We start from the raw sequence: 20406 nt of genomic DNA on the forward strand, positions 1-20406 counted from the left end.
TAGTTTTGGTCCTTGCATCAAATTGCCAGCCTATGCTGAGATGAGTGGGGTACGTCAACTTTGCAGGGATTGGTACAATCAACGCAGTCTCTATAATATTCCAGCTCTTCAAACAACACCAAGCTGAGCATATACGGAGAGAGAACGTATCCAGTGCACTGGAGCTGCACCGGGTGCACCCTGCTATTTTGGATCATTGGATGGAAATGGATTGTTCGCACATTAGCAATTTTTTTTTTAAATCAACCCACACTCCACCATTCCCATCATTAAAGCCATGTTTTTTATTTCTTTCTACAAACATAGAAATGACTAAATATTTTGAGCCATATATCTATCTGGTTTGACCATCATCTTTGTTTTGATGAGATGTTCGAAACAAAGCTAATGTTGAATATATTTTTTAATTTAGTTTCCCCCCTTTTTGAAACTTGACCACAACATTTATAAGTTCAAGTTAAGTAAAAAAAATCAGAAACATATTCAACATTGGCATTGTTTCAAAGATCTCGTCAAAACAAAGCCTATAGTGAAACCGGATTAGGAATCAGACATTCAGTTTGAAATATATGACCATTTTTGTGTCTAGAACAAAAAATTTAAACACACATAAAATAAACCAAGTCAATTCTGCAAATGTGACAACAATCCATCTGGTCCAAAATAGCAGGGTGCATTTGGTGCACTAGTGCACTGGATACGTTCCCTATACAGAGATCCATATAAACAACTCATGAGCAACCCAGCCAGATGACGAGCACATCAGTTTGCCATCACATTAATTCAAACTTGTACTCAAGCAAGATTAGACCAGCACACTTGTTTGCCATCATATTAATTCAAACTTGTATGCGTTAGTTCATTACATTTACACACTTCAGGAACTCGATCCCTTCAAAGTCAAGTGGATACATCTCTTATTCTTAGGTTACAGCCATGAGATGCGACCATTCCCACATTAGAAGAACAGAGCCTACTCAGGGCTTTCACATAAGGCCCATGGTGCGCGTTGTCTTGGCATGTCCTCCCTCATTTCCATGGAGCTGGACGGTCTGGCTCGGCACAACCTGAAGGACACCTGGTTGCTCTGAAAACCAAGAACAAACAGACAAGTTTGATCAGATCAGCATACAAGCAGAAGTGAGAAGAGGTACATGCACCAAATATTGCTTATCTAACACGTGATTTGAGCATATCCAGCATAATACTCCCTCCGTTCCTAAATATAAGACCTTATAGAGATTCCAATATGGACTACATACGGAGCAAAATGAGTGAATCTACACTCTAAAATATGTCTATTAATAAAATCTCTACAAGGACATATATTTAGAAATGGAGGGAGCAGCTTCTAGTCAGATGAGATAGGCATGTGGTGTACAGAAATCTTGTTAGCTCAATGCTGAATATGAGTACAACTAAAATTCAGTCTTGAGAACCGAGGACTGGTATGCCAGTAAAATGCATTAGCACTTCATCAGTAATCATGTTTGAAGTGAAGTTAAACCACCATGACAATGAGAAGTGAAGGTTGCACATGTAATTCCAACATAAATCCGGTTTCACAGCATAAAACTTACTGAAGAAAGAAAATGCATATTCCACCAGAAATTAATCCCATCACATAACTATCATCCACCAAGCCTCTTCACTACAGGATTAGTGGGAGTGGGATGATTAACTGATAATCATACAGATGCAAGTGTCCACAAGGAACAGAAAGACTGTATCTCTTCAACGATAAATATACCACCAAACATTCCTTTTAGCATGTGATCTGTATATGTGCAGTGAAATATGGTACCCTGAAATGTTTACAGGTCTAGACTAAAATGTCAATATAGTCGCAGGTGGGACTTGATTTTACACTACAAGTTTGATGAGATGATTTCGCAAGTAGCCTATATTCCACAATTTTGTAAGATCACATGGTTTAATTTCAGTAGGAATTTGAGCCTATGATGGGCATCCTGTGACTCAATGCAAGTAAATTCCGCATTACGCGTATGCAAGTAAATTCCGCACTATGCATGAGGCTAAATTCCACATTATGCGGACTATTAAAAAGTCTGCACAGCGGAAGCAAATAGTATAACTGGAACTCCATAAACTAAAAGGAAGGGGGCACTCACTCTTGAGGTCCTCGACCTGCTCGGTGGTGAGCTTTGCGGAGAATCCGCTGGCGGCGTGCTTGTAGTGGTAGAGGACCGCGCCCCTGGCCTTCTCCTCGCTGCCAAAATTCCCCCCAGATCAGCAAATTGACACACAGCCGGAAAAGGTCTCAAGAGAACGAATCTAGGCCAAAACGACCAGGTCAAGCTAAATCGGATCCCCGAAGACCTAGGCGCCACCGATGGCGCAAACCCAGGCGAAACGGCTGTGGATCTGGTTGCTGGTACGGTACCTGCCGAGGACGGGGGCGAGGGTGCGGATGTGGAACTCCTCGGGGTCGGCGTCCTCGGGGCGGTCCACGTACACGATGTGCACGGCCGCCTCCTGCGCCGCCGGCGCCTGCTCCGGCTCGGCCGCCATGGCGATCTGGGCGACGGGGGCTGCTGCTGCTGCTGCGAGGAAGAGGAGGACGAGCAGAGGGTTACGAAGATGACGCGGTGATTCGGTCTTCATCGCCGTGGTGTAGATTTGGAGGTGGCTTAATAATGACCGTGCGGCTGTGTGCGCGACGTGTCCCCCTGCTTCGGCCTCTCCGCGTGTTCTTGGCCTGTTTTGCCTTCGCCGCGAAGTATCTTTTGTCCACCTCGCAAGCTCTGAACTTTGCTTTGTTGATGAGGGGTTTTTGACTGGTTGCCGGAGAAAACAAGGGGGAGCATGTGGATTTTTGTAGTCGGAACTTCGGGGCGATTTCTCTCCAAAAAAAAAAACTTCGGGGCGATCTTGAATTTTATAAATTGACGAAGTGTTCATACGACCCATAATAGTCGACCAAGTTAGGTACAAGGGTACTCCTCATTTGGATTTATAAGGCACATTTGTATTGTTAGATAATTTTTTTGACAAATGAAATATGAATTACATGCCGCGATAATTGAATACGCAATTTTTTCCGATATGATATGTATTTCACTAATCAAATTGATGATCTAGAATCCGGCAAAAAAAAGAAAAAATTGATGATCTAGAAATACATGGATGCCCTATAAACTGAAAGTAATGCAGTAAGTTACCAGTGCTGGGAGTTCTAGGCATAGATTACTAAACTCGAACAAATAGCGGAAGAACTAAATGAAATGGTGAAGCCACAGTGAACTACAAACAGAAGCTATTGATGTTCGAACATGCCATTTAAAAAAAAAAGTCCGAACAGAGATAAGTGGACAAGGTGTGATCATGAATTCATGAGCACATCACCTCTCGCCACAATGTGACTACGATCACAATGCAATTATGTAAGGACCACATAAACGGACAAACCATGCAAGAGAAGGGCTCTAAAGCAGCGTCTCTAAGGAGCCAATCGTGGGCTTTGACATTTTTATGGTCAACCATGAGCAAGTCACGCAATGGTAGGTAAGTGCATTGACAATGCAACAATGCAACAATTTGGGTAATAGGAGTCAAACTGCGCCAATGCTGACATATGTTAGAATCTTACGAATGCTAGCGAGAACTGCCATAATCAAGGTTTCAATGCTCAGAAAGAAATAATAGAAAGGAATGTGTTGTGGGAGGGGTTCACACGTTACCCCGAATCAATGTAAAAATGTTAAGTTGGTATGTGTCACTTCTAGCTAGTCAACGCTTATATACTTACCATCACGTATCTAGCCTACGCTGAAGTCCTTAGTTAGAACCCGGCTTCATCAAGGATGTACTCAACATCGGTAAAGCACTCTCATGCTCTAAATGGAGGCACTGCTTAGTCTCAGTGAAGCACCCTCACACCCCGGGTGAAGGACCCGCTCGGGCATGATGAAGCACCCTCACTCTCCATGTGAAGGCCCTGCTCAGCCATGGCGAAAAACCCTCACTCTCTAGGAAAAGATTTTGCTCATCCTCACACTCCAATTAAAGCTCTTGTGCACTGAAGGCATCATCATATCGCTAACTCATAATATTGCAAGCCTTGCTCATCGGGAAAAGATTCCGCTCATCCTCACACTCTAGTTAAAGCTCTCACCGATCTTGGAAGATGCTTAGGACCGAGCCAACGTACCCTAGGCTCTCCCATGGGACTTCATGTTGGGGATCGTTGCAGAAATCAAAAAAATTCTACGCATCACCAAGATCAATCTATGGAGAGACTAGCAACGAGAGAGAGAGGGGAGTGCATCTTCATACCCTTGAAGATCGCGACACGGAAGCGTTACAAGAACGCGGATGAAGGAGTCGTACTCGCAGCGATTCAGATCGCGGTTGATTCCGATCTAAGCGCCGAACAACGGCGCCTCCGCGTTCAACACACGTGTAGCACGGGGACGTCTCCTCCTTCTTGATCCAGCAAGGGGGAAGGAGAAGTTGGGGAAGAACTCCGGCAGCACGACGGCGTGGTGGTGGAGCTTGCAGTTCTCCGGCAGGGCTTCGCCAAGCTCAACGGAGGAGGAGGGGGTGTTGGAGAGGGGGAGGGCTGCGCCTTGGATGAGGTGCTGCTGCCCTCCCTCCTCCCCTCTATTTATAGGGCGAAGGGGGAAGGGGGCCGGCCCCTCTAAATGAGATCTAGAGGGGGACGGCGGTCAAGGGGAGGGGGCTTGCCCCCCAAGCCAAGGGGGCGCCCCCTTTAGGGTTCCCCCCCAACCCTAGGCGCATGGGCCCTAGGGGGGATGGCGCCCAGCCCACTTAGGGGCTGGTTCCCTTCCACATACAACCCATATGGCCCTCCGGGGCAGGTGGACCCTCCCGATGGACCCCCGGAACCCCTTCGGTGGTCCCGGTACAATACCGGCAAACCCCCGAATACTTCCGGTGACCGTATGATGACTTCCCATATATAAATCTTCACCTCCGGACCATTCCAGAACTCCTCGTGACGTCCCGAATCTCATCCGGGACTCCAAACAACATTCGGTAACCACATACTATTTCCCATAACAACTCTAGCATCACCGAACCTTAAGTGTGTAGACCCTACGGGTTCGGGAACCATGTAGACATGACCGAGACATCTCTCCGGCCAATAACCAACAACGGGGTCTGGATACCCATGTTGACTCCCACATGTTCCACGATGATCTCATCGGATGAACCACGATGTCGGGGATTCAATCAATCCCGTACACAATTCCCTTTTGTCTACCGGTATGATATTTGCCCGAGATTCGATCGTCGGTATCCCTATACCTTGTTCAATCTCGTTACCGGCAAGTCTCTTTACTCGTTCGTAACACATCATCCCGTGATCAACTCCTTGGTCACATTGAGCTCATTATGATGATGTCCTACCGAGTGGGCCCAGAGATACCTCTCCGTCACACGGAGTGACAAATCCCAGTCTCGATTCGTGCCAACCCAACAGACACTTTCGGAGATACCCGTAGTGTGCCTTTATTTCCACTCGGTTACGTTGTGACGTTTGGCACACCCAAAGCATTCCTACGGTATCCGGGAGTTGCACAATCTCATGGTCTAAGGAAATGATACTTGACATTAGAAAAGCTTTAGCAGACGAACTACACGATCTTGTGCTATGCTTAGGATTGGGTCTTGTCCATCACATTATTCTCCTAATGATGTGATCCCATTATCAACGACATCCAATGTCCATGGTCAGGAAACCGTAACCATCTATTGATCAACGAGCTAGTCAACTAGAGGCTCACTAGGGACATGTTGTGGTCTATGTATTCACACATGTATTACGATTTCCGGATAACACAATTATAGCATGAACAATAGACAATTATCATGAACAAGGAAATATAATAATAACCACTTTATTATTGCCTCTAGGGCATATTTCCAACAGTCTCCCACTTGCACTAGAGTCAATTATCTAGTTACATTGTGATGAATCAAACACCCATAGAGTTCTGGTGTTGATCATGTTTTGCTCGTGGAAGAGGTTTAGTCAACGGATCTGCGACATTCAAATCCGTATGCACTTTACAAATATCTATGTCTCCATCTTGAATATATTCACGAATGGAGTTGAAGCGACGCTTGATATGCCTGGTCTTCCTGTGAAACCTGGGCTCCTTGGCAAGGGCAATAGCTTCAGTGTTGTCACAGAAGAGTGTCATTGGGCCCGACGCATTGGGAATAACTCCTAGGTCGGTGATGAACTCCTTCATCCAGACTGCTTCCTGTGCTGCCTCCGAGGCCGCTATGTACTCCGCTTCACATATAGATCCCTCCATGACGCTTTGCTTGCAACTGCACCAGCTGACTGCCCCACCATTCAAAATATACACGTATCCGGTTTGTGACTTGGAGTCATCCAGATCTGTGTCGAAGCTAGCATCGACGTAACCCTTTATGACGAGCTCTTCGTCACCTCCATAAACGAGAAACATATCCTTAGTCCTTTTCAGGTACTTCAGGATATTCTTGACCGCTGTCCAGTGTTCCATACCGGGATTACTTTGGTACCTTCCTACCAAACTTACGGCAAGGCTCACATCAGGTCTGGTACACAGCATGGCATACATAATAGACCCTATGGCCGAGGCATAGGGGATGACACTCATCTTTTCTCTATCTTCTGCCGTGGTCGGGCATTGAGCCGTGCTCAATCTCACACCTTGCAATATAGGCAAGAACCCCTTCTTGGACTGATCCATATTGAACTTCTTCAATATCTTGTCAAGGTATGTGCTTTGCGAAAGACCAATGAGGCGTCTCGATCTATCTCTATAGATCTTGATGCCTAATATGTAAGCAGCTTCTCCAAGGTCCTTCATTGAAAAACACTTATTCAAGTAGGCCTTTACGCTTTCCAAGAATTCTATATCATTTCCCATCAATAGTATGTCATCCACATATAATATGAGAAATGCTACAGAGCTCCCACTCACTTTCTTGTAAACACAAACTTCTCCATAAGTCTGTGTAAACCCAAACGCTTTGATCATCTCATCAAAGCGAATGTTCCAACTCCGAGATGCTTGCACCAGCCCATAGATTGAGCGCTGGAGCATATGCATACCTTGTCAGCATTCTTAGAATCGACAAAACCTTCCGGCTGCATCATATACAATTCTTCCTTAAGGAAACCATTAAGGAATGCCGTTTTGACGTCCATTTGCCATATCTCATAATCACGTAATGCGGCAATTGCTAACATGATTCGGACGGACTTCAGCTTCGCTACAGGTCGTCAAAGGCCTAGATCCTATCTTTGTTAACCAAAACGAATAGTTCAAGCTAAATCGGACCCCCAAAGGCCTAGATCCCACAGGCAGGCGCCAGGGACGGCGCAAAGCCGAGCCAATCGGCCGTGGATCCGGTTCGATTCCACGGCACGGTACAGTACCTGCCGAGGACGGGGGCGAGGGTGTGGATGTGGAACTCCTCGGGGTCGGCGTCCTCGGGGCAGTCCATGTAGACGATGTGCACGGCCGCCTCCTGCGCCGCGGGCGCCTGCTCCGGCTCGGCCGCCATGGCGATCTGGACGGCTGCTGCTACTGCTGCTGCGAGGAAGAGGAGGGTGAGAAGAGGGTTATGGAGATAACGCGGGGATTCGGTCTTCATCGCCGTGGAGTGGATTCGGAGGTGGCTTAATAATGACCGAGTGGCCGTGTGCGCTACGTGTCCCCCTGCTTTGGCCTCTCCGCGTGTTCTTGGCCTGTCTTGCCTTCGCCGCGAAGTATCTTTTGTCCAGCTCGCAAACTCTGAAGTTTTCTTCGGAGAAGGTTCATCCCTTTGCTTATCGATAATGGGTTTTTGATTGGTTGCCGGAGAAAACAAGGGGCTCTTGATTAGTAAGTATGTGGATTTTTGTACTAGTCAGAACTTCGGGGCGATGTTGAATTTTATAAATTTATAAATTGATGAAGTGTTCATACGGCCCATAATAGTCGGCCAAGTTAGGTTACAAGGATACTCCTCGTTTGGATTTATGTAAGGCGCATGTGTATTGTTGGATAATCTATTTGACAAATGAAATATGAGTTACATGCCGTAATAATTGAATAAGAAATGAATACTCCATTTTTTCTGATATGATATGTATTTCAAATTGATGATCTAGAAAAACATGGATGCCCTGTAAACAGAAAGTGGACAAGATATGATCATGAATTCATGAGTACATCACCTCTCACCACAATGTAACTACGACCACAATGCAACTATGCAAGAGCCACATAAACGGACAAAACATGCAAGAGAAGGGCTCTAAAGCAGCGCCTAGGAGCCAGCCGTGGGATTTAACAATTTTATGGTCAATCATGAGCAAGTCATGTAATGATAGCTAAGTGCATTGACAGTGCAACAATGCAACAATTTGGGTAATAAGGAGCCAAACCGCGCCAATGCTGACATATGTTAGAATCTTACGGATGCTAGCGAGAGCTGCCATAATCAAGGTTTCCATGCTCGATAAAGAAATAATAGAAAGGAATGTGTTGTGGAAGGGGTTCACTCGCATCAATGCAAAAATGTTAATACAGTACGTGTTACTTATAGCTAATCAACACTTGCACGCTTAACATCACGTAACTAGACTATGTTGAAGTCCTTAGTTAGAACCCGACTTCATCAAGGATGTACTCAACGTCGGTAAAGCACTCTCATGCTCCAAATGGAGGCCCTGCTTTAGTCTCAGTGAAGCACCCTCACACCCCGGGTGAAGGACCCGCTCGGGCTTGATGACACATCCTCACGCTCCATGTGAAGGCCCTGCTTAGCCATGGTGAAACTCCAGGAAAAGAATTTGCTCATCCTCACACTCCAATTAAAGCTCTCATGCACTGAAGGCATCATCATATCGCTAGGTCGCAATATTGCAAGCCTTGCTCATCCAGAAAAGATTCCGCTCATCCTCACACTCCAGTTAAAGTTCTTGCCAGTCATGGAAGAGGCTTAGGACTGAGCCAACAGACCCTAGGCTCTCCCATTGGACTGCATAATCGAGTTGCATCTCAAGCTTGGTTCCATTCCTAGGACTAGGTAGAAATTGTTGTAGTGTAGACAACATGTGAGCAAATGGTATCTCGTCGTTAGTGCTTGCGGAAATAAAGTCAGTGAGCGTGTGTGTACAACCTTATGGGAAGGCTATCCAACAACGAGACAAGGTTGACACGTTGATTTATTTTGAATGGGTTCGGTCACCTTGTGGGAGCGTCGCTTAATCCTGTGTTAGGAGAGGCGACAAAGGGAGTGTCTCGACTAGTAGATGAGATCCATGGTAGGGTTGTCTTGGAATTCCCCACGATGAGAGAAATGCTCGACTAGTGAATCGAGTCGAAGACAAATCCACCTAAAAGCTCCCATTGCCTTGACGGTATTCGAGCCCCACGAGGTGCCTCAAATCCGTCCCGAACCTTAAAGTTCTTCTCAGGTCACTTGGAGGCCCCTCCCCTTGAGCTCTATTCAAGTGAGAGGAACGGTTATATGCCCCTTCGATGAGAGAAATATTGTAAAACCATCTTAGGATTCCTCATGCCCTAGAGAATAATATATATAATAGATCCTATGACATATTCTTGTAAGTCCTATATGGCATATTCTTGTAAGTTTACCCAAATATCCTTTAGTCATGTGAAGAAGACCAAGGGCATCACCGTAATCTATATATGAACACGAGATGTAAATATGTTGAACTTTTCCAATAAATAGAGGCACCCCTTATACCCAAGGGGGGCCTTTTATCTTCTCATGACACTTTCTCCTTTCTCCTTTCCTATGTCCTTGTCCCTTTTCACCTCCTCGGTGAAACTAGGTCTCACACTTCATCTCCTCTTGCATTATCCTTTCACTTCCTAGGTTGAGCAATGCCGCATTTGGGTGACCTTCAAACAGTGAGCAAGTCGAGGTCACGTGAAGTGCATGAATCCTCCTTCCTCCGTGTGAAGGTACGTCTCCTTAAGTCCTCGTAGTCATACGAAGGTAGCCTCATGGGAGCAAGGCTTGCAAGGTTGTCATGCTCGACTCCCAAACACACACTCATAGTCGGTTCACGTAATCAAATTTGAGTGCCACAAATTCATTGTTTAGGTTTTGCTCGCTAACAGAATGGAACCATGGTTGGAAGAAATGGCACAACATAGACTATACATTATTTGGTATTGGGATTGGAGAGAGTCCCATTTCGGAGAGAGGTTAAGAGTGGGAATCTTTGGTAGACCCATAGAGTTTCTGCTCTAACCACAGATGTCATTTCCACCTTGTGATAGGAGCCATGCCAAACACGGTGTCGCAAAATACTGCAAAGCACCGCAAAGTATCATGTTTGAAAAAAAATCGCCACAACACTATTCATTTAAAATGGATGGCATCCTGGAGTAGAGCAGTGGCCGCATGGAGTTTAAAAAATTACTCTAATGATGACTTAAGAGAGAGAAAAAGGTAAATATTAAAAAAAAGGGCAAAGAGAAACAAGCAAAAAGAGTATGCCTAGGTCTATTCTTAATGAGGAGCTACAATTTACTACAAAAGGACACATGACAATGGATATGGTATGGTGCGGGTACAATAATCCAATATCCATATCCCCGACTTGCATGGGCATACAATCCTACTCCTGCCCTAGCCATCGGGCACAAACCATGCTCATGCCCATCCCCAATAGGCATCCATGCCCGCTGGGTACTCATCGGGCACATCAACACATCATTGTAGGGAATGGTGTAATTGCTAGGTCCATATGTGGCGGAGGAACCACAACAAGTTCCTAGGGTTGGTGAAACGATGATTGAGAGGAGGATGGTGGCGGGGTATTGCAGGGTAGTGCGAGTAGAGCATAGAGAATGACTGTGGTATGACTGTCTAGTACTTCATAGTTATACAAATAATAACTTAGTTCTATTGCCTACCGTAACTAGTCGGGTAGGGTTTGAGCATAACCAAAAGTGTCCATGCCCTACCATGACTAGTCAAGTAGGGTTTGGGCATGCCCATGAGAACAGATATGTGCTCATACTCTATCTATGTAGATCAAGTACCCATGGGTAAAATTGTCATCCTTCACACACCTCTCTTTAACTATGAGGCACAACTCAAATTTCTTTAATAGCATAGCACTTATGCATGGATTTGGGTAATCACCTTTTTGTCGGCCCACCAAATTACTCTAATTAAGTACTCTATGATGTCTTAAATATTGTATTGGTTTTAGAAAATATAAGTAGGGAAAATGCATGTACTCCCTCCATTCCATAATTCTTGTCGTGGTTTTAGCTCAGTTTATGTAATTATTTTGCCTTTTCAAGGCAATAAAACACTTTATGATATATAGGAGTATTTTTTAACTACTACCTCATGTCACTATTATAAGATTCTTTCTGATTTGGATGTATATAGACGTATTTCAGTGTGTTTTGTTCCCTCATTTCAGTTCATATGTACTCCCTCCGTTCCCAAATATTTGTCTTTCTAGAGATTTCAACAAGTGACTACATACGAAGCAAAATGAGTGAACCTACATTCTAAAATATGTCTACATACATCCGTATGTTGTAGTCCATTTGAAATGTCTAGAAAGACAAATATTTAGGAACGGAGGGAGTAGTTCATATTGAAATATCCAAAACATCTTATATTTGTGAACAGAGGGAATACCACATTTTTCCCTTTCAGTCAAAAGAACTGACAAATCCTGGCAAATTCTGCCCCATCCATAGAAGTCCTAGCAACAAAATCTGAAGTTATCTGATATTTGCATATGCTGAAAGCGGTGATATCCATTTCAGTCAACAACACGCACAGATCGCTGTAGGCGGATTCATCAAACCTGTAGTAACTACGCAGCCCTCCCAGATCGCACAAAAGTTTGATGTAAACCTCTGTACCAGCAAAAAAAGCACATACCAAATTGATTCCCTGTGCAAAACATTCTCCTTCTGAACGAATATTACACTACACATTACATCACGTTACAGGAAAACATAAACAGATTACCTCTGCAGCAGAAAAGCATACGTCCTACCAAAACCAAGCAAATCAAAATAGCCAATTATCTACATCCTCCCGGTCCCACATCACAAGCAGCGTTTAGATGTGCAACGCGCTCATATCCAGCTCCCCGCTCTCAAGAACCTCCCTAACCTTCTTGTCGCACTCATCTTCTTCGTCATTCTGTTCTGGTACACTGACCTTCGCATTCTTTTCCTCATCATCCGATAACTCGTCCGCGTAGCCATAGCCTGATGTGCTTGATCTCGGCTTCTTCCTTGCGTCTTGCACAATCTCCATGATCTCTTGGGTTGTTTGCTTCGAGAAAGAAGGCACGCTGCTGCTCCTCTCGTAGTAGTCTGCTTGAGCTTCCTCTGTGAGCTCCCGCGGCAAGTTCTTCAAGAACCATGGGTGGCTCTTTATCTCCTTCATTGTGATTCTCTATAGAAGATAGAAAAATGTCACATCAAAGCAGGTACACTTATGGACACGTCGATCTTGCAATCTGGAGAGCTGAGACCAGTACCTTTGTTGGATTGCTCACAAAGATAAGAGAGATGAGCTGTCTGCAATCAGCAGATATGAGAATATTGTCTGGGATGGTATAGTCGACTGCTGCTATTCGCTGCAAACAAAGATAAGCGACCGGCATTTGTGATTTGTAAATTTTGGGTGGCGAAAGAACTTCTATAGGACTAGGCTATCACCTGAATGATCTTCTTAATATTCTTGGGGTCATCCGGGTCTTCAAATGGGTAGGCTCCCACAAGCATGACATAGAGAGTCACCCCACAGGACCATACATCTGCCATCTGCACTACCAAAATACACTTGTCAGCATTCAGTTACACCCTGTACTACTAAATATGTTTATCGATTGAATGACCTTCGCCAACTTCCCTCTTCTTATTCTAAAGCCGTTTATGGAACTATGAATCAAGAGATCGTTGTACAGTACATCAGATTAATATGGCGGGGCCTCTTTCTCATTTGGCAATGTGTAAAACAAAACAATCTAAGAGAAGTCAGCAATGAACTGATTTTGGTCAACAAAGATAGGATCTACAGAACAATGATGAAAGAATGGTATCATTTCTTTTTTAAAACGAAGGCAAAAGATTTGCCTCAAAAGAGTATTAAATAAGAGGAGAATAGAGTTTGTTTGTGTTACAACATCATTTCTTCAGGAACAGAGTGAGTGAAGTGTGAACTCCAGCTTATCACAATTCACATCTTGAGCCTTTTCTCTGTACGAAAATCAGGCCATGCACTACTAAACCGATGGAGGGTGTTGGATAAAAATTCAAACGATCAATTAAATTTTGCAGAACTCAAAAGAACTTAGCAAGATAATTCCTAGTTTCTCTTGATAATAAATATTGCAGATATTGTATGATTACTCAGCAGTAGCTAGTAAGAGGGTGTTCAATCAAATAACTATATGTGCAGCTATGTTCATCAATGAAAATCAATAATGTTGATGAATACACATTATTTGCAAAGGGAATGCCAATTGGCCAAGCTAATTCTGCTTTCACAAGGGGTGCCAAAGTCTGAATAAAAGTGGCAAAACAGGGTGATTTTTTTCACAATTGTATGAAATGGTGAAAATAGTTTTCCTGAATGGGGGGTAGTGGCGATTACTTGCCAATTTTACTTTCCCCAAAACCGGCAACTTCCATGAGCCAAGTCCCTTCCTCACATGATATTAATGTTGAATCGAATTCTCCATAATCAAGACACAAAACTGTGGGCGATCAGATTCAACTTCCTTCAAAAACTCGAAACCGTAAATGCAAGCACATCCTATACCATATCCTATCGCAGTGTTGTACAATTTTTTATGTAGGAACTTCCAACCTTTGCCACCTAAAAGAGTTTGGTAAAACTTCCACTCCTAAATTATGGTGCTCAGCCAAACAACACTTCAGGTTTGCTCTGCGTGGCAAATCATTCTTTAAGTAATGCAGTATGTCAACATCATGGAGTATTTATGTGCATGTCATCGTGAAAGGAAGAACCTTAAGTGGCGTGCTCTTACCGGATGCGCTTACAAAGGTCAGAAACATAAAACGCATGTCATATATAAATAAGAGATTCTTTTAGGTTACCTTCCCATCATATTCCTGGCGACGAAGAACTTCCGGTGCAATGTATGCTGGCGTCCCCACTGCAGATTTGGGCCTTGAATGTAGTACTGACGACTGTCACAAAATGGCGAAGAGTTCATTTTTTAGCAGCAAACAGCAAATAGTTATTCTTACGCAAACGTACAGAAACATGACAGGATTTACAAGGCGTGGACCACCCACTCCACTCTTATGAGAATTGACAACCAACCTTGGAGTACCCAAAGTCGCATATCTTGAGCCGGGGAGCCGGGCTACCATCCAGGAGAACATTCTCCAGCTTCAAATCTCTATGGCATATTTGCTGGCAAGCAGTAAAGTGATTGCAACATTTAGCATATTATCAGGTCCCACTCACATTTATTTGAAAATTCACGCTGGCACTTTCTACTCAGGGAATGATGTGAACTGTAACTTGCTTGATGTCCAGCTAATATAAGAGAGTAATTTACTGCTTCTGCATACCATGTGATGGCAGTAGCTTACGCCGCAGATCAGCTGCTGGAAGAAATATCTGGCCTGCAGTAATAAGCAGAGGAAAGAAAAAAAAACACAAAACAGTAAATTGACTCTGGATTTCGTACTACTTCTGCTGATGAAAGAAGATCAAGACGAGGGTTACAAATTGTGACCTCGTCCTCGCTAAACCGGCCACGATCGACGATCCGATCAAAGAGCTCGCCACCCGCCGCATACTCCATCACGATTGCAAGATGCGTCGGTGTTAGGATCACCTGTTGGAAAATTTCCAATGTAAGCACCCAAGATTCTCAGTTTGAAATGGGAAACGCCTTGTGCCAAACAAGTGCAGAAAAACTTCAGACTCGGAAATTTCCCAATCAGTTACATATGCACGCGCCCGTCCAAACTCTAAAGCATGTAAAAACACATTACTAAGCGTCACCGGAGGAGGAAATGTTTCCCTACAGAGCAGCCAATTAAACCCAAGAGGACAAACGCAATGAATAAGGGATTTTTACAGCTGGTCGCTCCGTTTCCAGATGAGAAGGCGCACCTCTATGAACTGGATGATGTTGGGGTGCCGAAGCGAGCGGTGGTTGACGATCTCCCGGTACACATTCTCGTCAATCTGCGGCCAGCCATCAGAAATTCAGACCCAATTGGAACGCACAGAACGAACCCCCGGAACGGAGAGCAACAGAAATCGATAAATGAATTGATTTAAGGAGCGGAGGAGCCCCGACCCGGTGGCCGCGCTCGATGAGCTTGACGGCGACGAGCCCGTCGTTCTCGCGGTGGCGCATCAGCCGGGCCACCCCGAAGTTTCCCGACCCGATGTCCCGCACCTCCTCGTACTTGTCCATCCCGGTGAGGGGCGCGGCCGTCGCCGTCGCCGTCGTCATCGGCGCCGGTGCGGAGCGGCGAGGAGGGGCGGGGGCCGGCGGGGCAGCTCGACGAATCGACCGGCGGGTACAGGTGGCGGTGTGGTCTGTGGCGCCTACGTCGCTTTCCGGCCTGGCGCTCTGTGCGTCTCGTGCGTGCGCTCGCCGGGTATATATAGACGCGCGTCGTGTGCGCGTCCGACTGTACCCGAGATTCCGAGACTGGCTGTGACTGTATCCGTACCGTATTCCTTTCAAGATTTTTGTAGTTTATGTTTCAACAATCCTTTTCCTGCTCCAGCTCCACAAAAGGCTTCAACAGTAGACTGCAGATGGTTCGAGAACATGATCTAATGTTTTCCCGGCTTAGTAGTCTTTATTTATTTTTAATTAAATCCTAAGCTGCGTGTGAGGACGCGGCGTCGCACGCGAAGGGGAGGTGGAGGTTTGACCTCTGTGGGTGGGGGTGGCTTGTCGACGTCGGAGAAGGGGGCTTTAGAGGGATGGCCGGAATGGCGATAGCATGGCGGAGGCGGCGGTTCAGGCAAGACGGAGCGGTGCACGACAGCGCCCGCCAACCGCGGGAGGCGGTGGCAGTCGGTTCGAACTAGGTTGTAGGGTGGTTGGAGCAAGTACGTGGGAGGAAGAAGATGAACGGTGTGGCAAACAAAATCAATTCTTTTGAATCTTGATTTACAACTGATGTTTAGGCGATCCATTAGAAGTTGCGGTTTTACCTAAATAGTCAATAAAAAAGTAGAAGGCACCACTCTATGTTTTCCCTCACCGACTTTTCTAAAGTATAATAATAGTATTTCCCTCACCGACTTTGAAACACAGATTGTTTCTTCAAATAACCAAATATTTTCTAGAAAAGTGAGTCTATTTCCAACCCCAAAACTATGGTCATTGGCTCGATGACTTTAACATTGGAAATGTGCAATTGTCTGTAACAAACCCTCAAATTTTCAAAACCCATTTAAATTGGACCCTCATCGAATTGTAGCTTTGCATTAAGGGTTTCAAATTCCGCCAAGGAGAATTGTAGAAGTAGAACTCAAGATATTATAATATAACAAAATGAGTATACGTGCAATGTGCGGCAATGAGCAGATTTGATGCGGAGCATCCTACGGTCATCTTCATGTACACTACGACTACTCCCCAAGCCCCAAGAGAACATACGACGAGACCTCAACCATACGCCATACATCACTTTCCACATGTGAGACATGTCTACTACCTCAAATGTATATGCCATGCATGACCAGGAACCAAGAGGAAGACCATTGAGCAACTAGGAGCATTGGACGAGAAGACGGAACACGAGGAGCAAGAGAAAGGGCTGACAGAAAGTCATAGCCACCGGACGACCAGTCCAGACCAGACATCCGACGCCTGGAAGTTCAGACAGCGAGAACAACTGCAGCCGAAGGCCAAGTCTACAGCGGCCGGACGATCGACCAAGACCGGATGTCCGACGCCGTCCGAAAATCCGACAATGACTCAACAAAGCCAAAACGCCGGACTTTTGAACCTTACCGGACGATCGGTCCCTCACGAGACACGGGGCGACCGGTAACGTCCGGACGACCGACGCCTGTCTGTGCATAGTGCCACGGGCCGAGGCCCATGTACCACTTCACCCCCTTAGACTATATATACTCCTTCTCCCCCAACGTTTTAGGGTTAGAAAAGGATTAGCTCATTTGAGATAGAGCTTTGCTCATCCACTTACCTCTACTCCATTGGAGACCAAGGCCTCCTTGGAGAAGATCCCCCACGTGGATTCAAGGCCCCCTTGTGGGAAGATCCCCTAGTGGATTCAAGACGTCAACTCCTTCAAGGATTGGGATGAACTAGTTACTTTTATATCCTCCTTTGTTGTCCTTGGATCTTTGTTACCTCTCTGTGTATGTCGATCTAGCACATGTGTGATTGGATCAAGTCAATTTGAGTGTTTCCTCTCGTTTCCCCTCTTGTGTTCTTCATGTTCTTCGGGAATCCCCCTCCAAACCGTGAAAGATCGTCCCCTAGGGTTCCACCCTACATCAAGATTAAAATAATTTATTTGTTATTTCATTGTTTTTCTAATCCATTTTGACAAAAGGTTAAACAATAGATGTAGATAGCTCGACAATATAATATACAGTTATTCTAGATTAGTTCTTATTCTTACATAAAGAGTTGTTGCAATTACCTAAACAATCAATAAAAAGTAGAATTTACAAACAGCTTTATCACAGAATTTTCTAAAATATGATGGTGAATCTCCTTCTTGGCTTTAAAACACAAATCATTTCTTCAATCAAATATTTTTCTAATAAACAAGTCCATTTTCAATCCCAAAACCATGCTCCATGGTCCGATGACTTGAACCTTGAACTATGCAACTGCCTATATCCAATCTCCAACTTTTGAAAAATCATTTAAATTGGACCCTAACCCCTTATAGATGATTGATTTGCATTTGGGTGTTCCAAATAATGTGAACAATCACATATGCAAGTACTCAAGATATTTAATCTTCAACATTTGTACTCAAGATATTTAATCTTCAACATTTAACTAAAATACAAATATGCACAATTAACACATTTCTCTTTTTTTCTTTCTAAAATGGATATAATTAATTTATTTTTTCTGTACGAATTCCTATTTCTCAATTTTGTGGATTCCTTATGTTTATGTTTTTTCCCTAAACATTTACTTTTCAGAAGAACTCCAAAAATTTACTTAAAATTCCAAGGTGCAGACCCGCCCTAAACAGACATACTAGTGCCCCTTGGGTACACACGATCTCTGAAACAACAAAAATAGGGGGGAAATGCAGGATTTACGCCTCTTTGATTCGTAGAGTTCTCAAAATGCAGGACAAGTCCTATAAAAAATCCTTTAAGGTTAGAATACCCCATAATTTTGGATCAAAGAGTGTTTGATAACATATGAAAAACGAAGGAATTGAACACGAAGATTTGAGTGAATGGAAATTTCCCCCAAACTTGTGTCCAAAGCAATCCTTAGAAAGTTTTTCAAAGGATTACATTCATGTGAATCAACAACCTACATAGGGCAGATTCCCCAGGATCCAAATCCTTTAAAAAAATTGCATGAAATTCCTTTGAATCAAACGAGCCCTTACAATGTTGTGACAACACGAAATCCTACAAGATTGTATTTGCATCGAAGATGATTGCACCACATAAAAATGAAAATATTCTCTTCAAGACGTATGTGTGGATGTAAAATTTCCTTTGGAACATAATGTGAGGAATCCTTAGGAAAAATGTATATGGTCTGATCATATGAATCAAACAACCAAGATAGAAAAACTTTCTAAGGATCTCAACCCTCCAAAATTCATATGAAAATGCCGTGAATCAAATATGCACTAAGGTTTGAAAAAAGGGTACAAGAAATTATGAAGAATTCATCAGTACGAGATATGATAGAAATGTGAGAACTATCATATTCACCAATAGATGTAACTGTTTATACATGATCATGAAACACACGAGATAAATTCATTTATAGCTTGCATATTTACAAAGTGCCTAGAGATTTATGTTGTTCAATGAGTTTTTATGGTTATAATTTCATCTTTTCTCTTGTCTATGAATGTTCATATTTTGTTGTAAAGTTTGTCATCTAAAACTGGGCCAAGGTTCATGCTGAACGTTTTTATATAATTTTGGGTTACATTGTACTTATACTTTAGGATTCATGACCAAATACCATAGTTCCATGTTCAAACATATTGCTTTCTCGATGAAAAAAAAAACAAGTTGTTTTCTATTTCACGAAATTAAACAAGTAAACCATTTATGTATTTACGTGGAGAGGTAATTGCACTTTTAGTCCCACAAAGTGTTGCATATCTGCACATTAGTCGAAACAGATCACGTCGGATCATATCATGCTGACGAGGCTGCAATTTTTTTGCAAATACCCCCTAGAATTATTGTGGTATCAATGGTTGTCCTTATTCCCGCCCGTATGGTATTCAGCGAAATGTTCATACCACGTTCCACTTCCCATTGTAGCATGTCGATGTTGATGCCAATGCCGTCGATGTACACCACCTAATACTTCAGCAATCTGGCGCCCGCATGTATGTTGTTCACCGAAATGCTTATGCCACTTGCATTTTGAATGTCGCGTGCCATGCCGATGCGAACGCTGTCGGTGTATACCACCATATGCTTCAACAATCAGCATACTAAGGTAACATATGCATGCCTGCGAGAGGACATGTCTATGTGGCATTTTTCCAACTCAACCCACCAGTTAGTGACGTCATCAAAGCAATTAGCATTTAGGATTAGTGTTTGTTGCAGTTGTCATTGTGCTGCATGCAGTGTTTTTTATCACAATTGTAAAGTGATGGTTTTCTACTAATGACACATGTATTGTGGTGGTTTTATGAATTTAACTCGGCGAGTATGGTAACAATTTAACTAGACCACAATAATTGTAAGGAGTCTTTTACGAAAACAAATACTTACTCTGTAAAGAAATATAAGAGCGTTGGATACGTTCCAACTTCAACTCATAGGCGAGGGTGCCTACCCAAAAAGCTAGAGTTCCTCTGCCTCCCATCAGCGCCGACGCCGGTCCGCCTCGTCTCCCGTGGCCTTAGGGCCATGGGGTGGGACTGGATCCCGGCCCTTGCCGGTAGGAGGGCTCCGTTTTTAGATTTTTTTTTTCGAGGTTTGTTAGGGTTTGTGTTCTACTCAGGAAGGCGAGATGGCGTCGGCTCCCTGAAGATGGAATAAAGGTCTCCCCGCCTAGCCGCGTTCCAGTGATGCGTCTAGCATCGTCGGTGGGCGTGTGGAGGTGTCTCCGGTGGATTTGTCTTTGGTGGATTTGCTCGGATCTGTTCGTCGTTCGCCGTTTTTCGTGTGTCTTCAGGTTGGATCCTTCTTATCTAC

At 44.1% G+C, this 20406-nt stretch overlaps 2 protein-coding genes across 4 annotated transcripts; both read right to left on the minus strand.

Annotated features, from left to right (window-relative positions):
* Window positions 1-805: 805 nt before the first annotated feature.
* Window positions 806-2843, minus strand: LOC123182133 (subtilisin-like protease SBT3.17). Of its 3 annotated transcripts, none has more exons than XM_044594602.1 (4): window positions 2663-2843; window positions 2405-2564; window positions 2133-2230; window positions 806-1087 (listed from the first exon to the last, which is right to left on the minus strand). In XM_044594602.1, the coding sequence occupies exons 1-4, from the start codon at window positions 2826-2828 to the stop codon at window positions 987-989; spliced, it is 525 nt and encodes a 174-aa protein (XP_044450537.1). In that variant the 5' UTR covers window positions 2829-2843; the 3' UTR covers window positions 806-986. The 3 variants fall into 3 exon arrangements, with proteins under 3 accessions (XP_044450537.1, XP_044450538.1, XP_044450539.1); XM_044594603.1 differs by having other exon boundaries at window positions 2405-2561; window positions 2663-2808; XM_044594604.1 differs by having other exon boundaries at window positions 2405-2730.
* Window positions 2844-11867: 9024 nt separating this feature from the next.
* Window positions 11868-15633, minus strand: LOC123182135 (serine/threonine-protein kinase SAPK4). The gene is made up of 9 exons (XM_044594605.1): window positions 15338-15633; window positions 15148-15222; window positions 14765-14866; window positions 14598-14651; window positions 14344-14436; window positions 14115-14207; window positions 12711-12815; window positions 12530-12628; window positions 11868-12444 (listed from the first exon to the last, which is right to left on the minus strand). Exons 1-9 carry the CDS (start codon window positions 15494-15496, stop codon window positions 12103-12105), a joined length of 1122 nt encoding a protein of 373 aa, XP_044450540.1. The 5' UTR covers window positions 15497-15633; the 3' UTR covers window positions 11868-12102.
* Window positions 15634-20406: the final 4773 nt, after the last annotated feature.

This window comes from Triticum aestivum, chromosome 1D (assembly GCF_018294505.1).
Source record: "Triticum aestivum cultivar Chinese Spring chromosome 1D, IWGSC CS RefSeq v2.1, whole genome shotgun sequence".
In the NCBI taxonomy this organism is placed as follows: Eukaryota; Viridiplantae; Streptophyta; class Magnoliopsida; order Poales; family Poaceae; genus Triticum; species Triticum aestivum.

Excerpts from the sequence above, each read along its gene's own strand:
- LOC123182135 (XM_044594605.1), bottom strand. The coding sequence starts at position 15,496 with ATGACGACGGCGACGGCGACGGCCGCGCCCCTCACCGGGATGGACAAG. Across the intron at positions 14,208-14,343 it reads GCGACTTTGGGTACTCCAAG|TCGTCAGTACTACATTCAAG; the intron begins GTTGGTTGTCAA and ends ATTTTGTGACAG. Across the intron at positions 12,629-12,710 it reads ATATTAAGAAGATCATTCAG|CGAATAGCAGCAGTCGACTA; the intron begins GTGATAGCCTAG and ends CTTTGTTTGCAG.
- LOC123182133 (XM_044594602.1), bottom strand. The coding sequence starts at position 2,828 with ATGCTCCCCCTTGTTTTCTCCGGCAACCAGTCAAAAACCCCTCATCAA. Across the intron at positions 2,565-2,662 it reads GTCGCGCACACAGCCGCACG|CAGCAGCAGCAGCCCCCGTC; the intron begins GTCATTATTAAG and ends TCTTCCTCGCAG. Across the intron at positions 2,231-2,404 it reads CTCGCCCCCGTCCTCGGCAG|CGAGGAGAAGGCCAGGGGCG; the intron begins GTACCGTACCAG and ends GAATTTTGGCAG.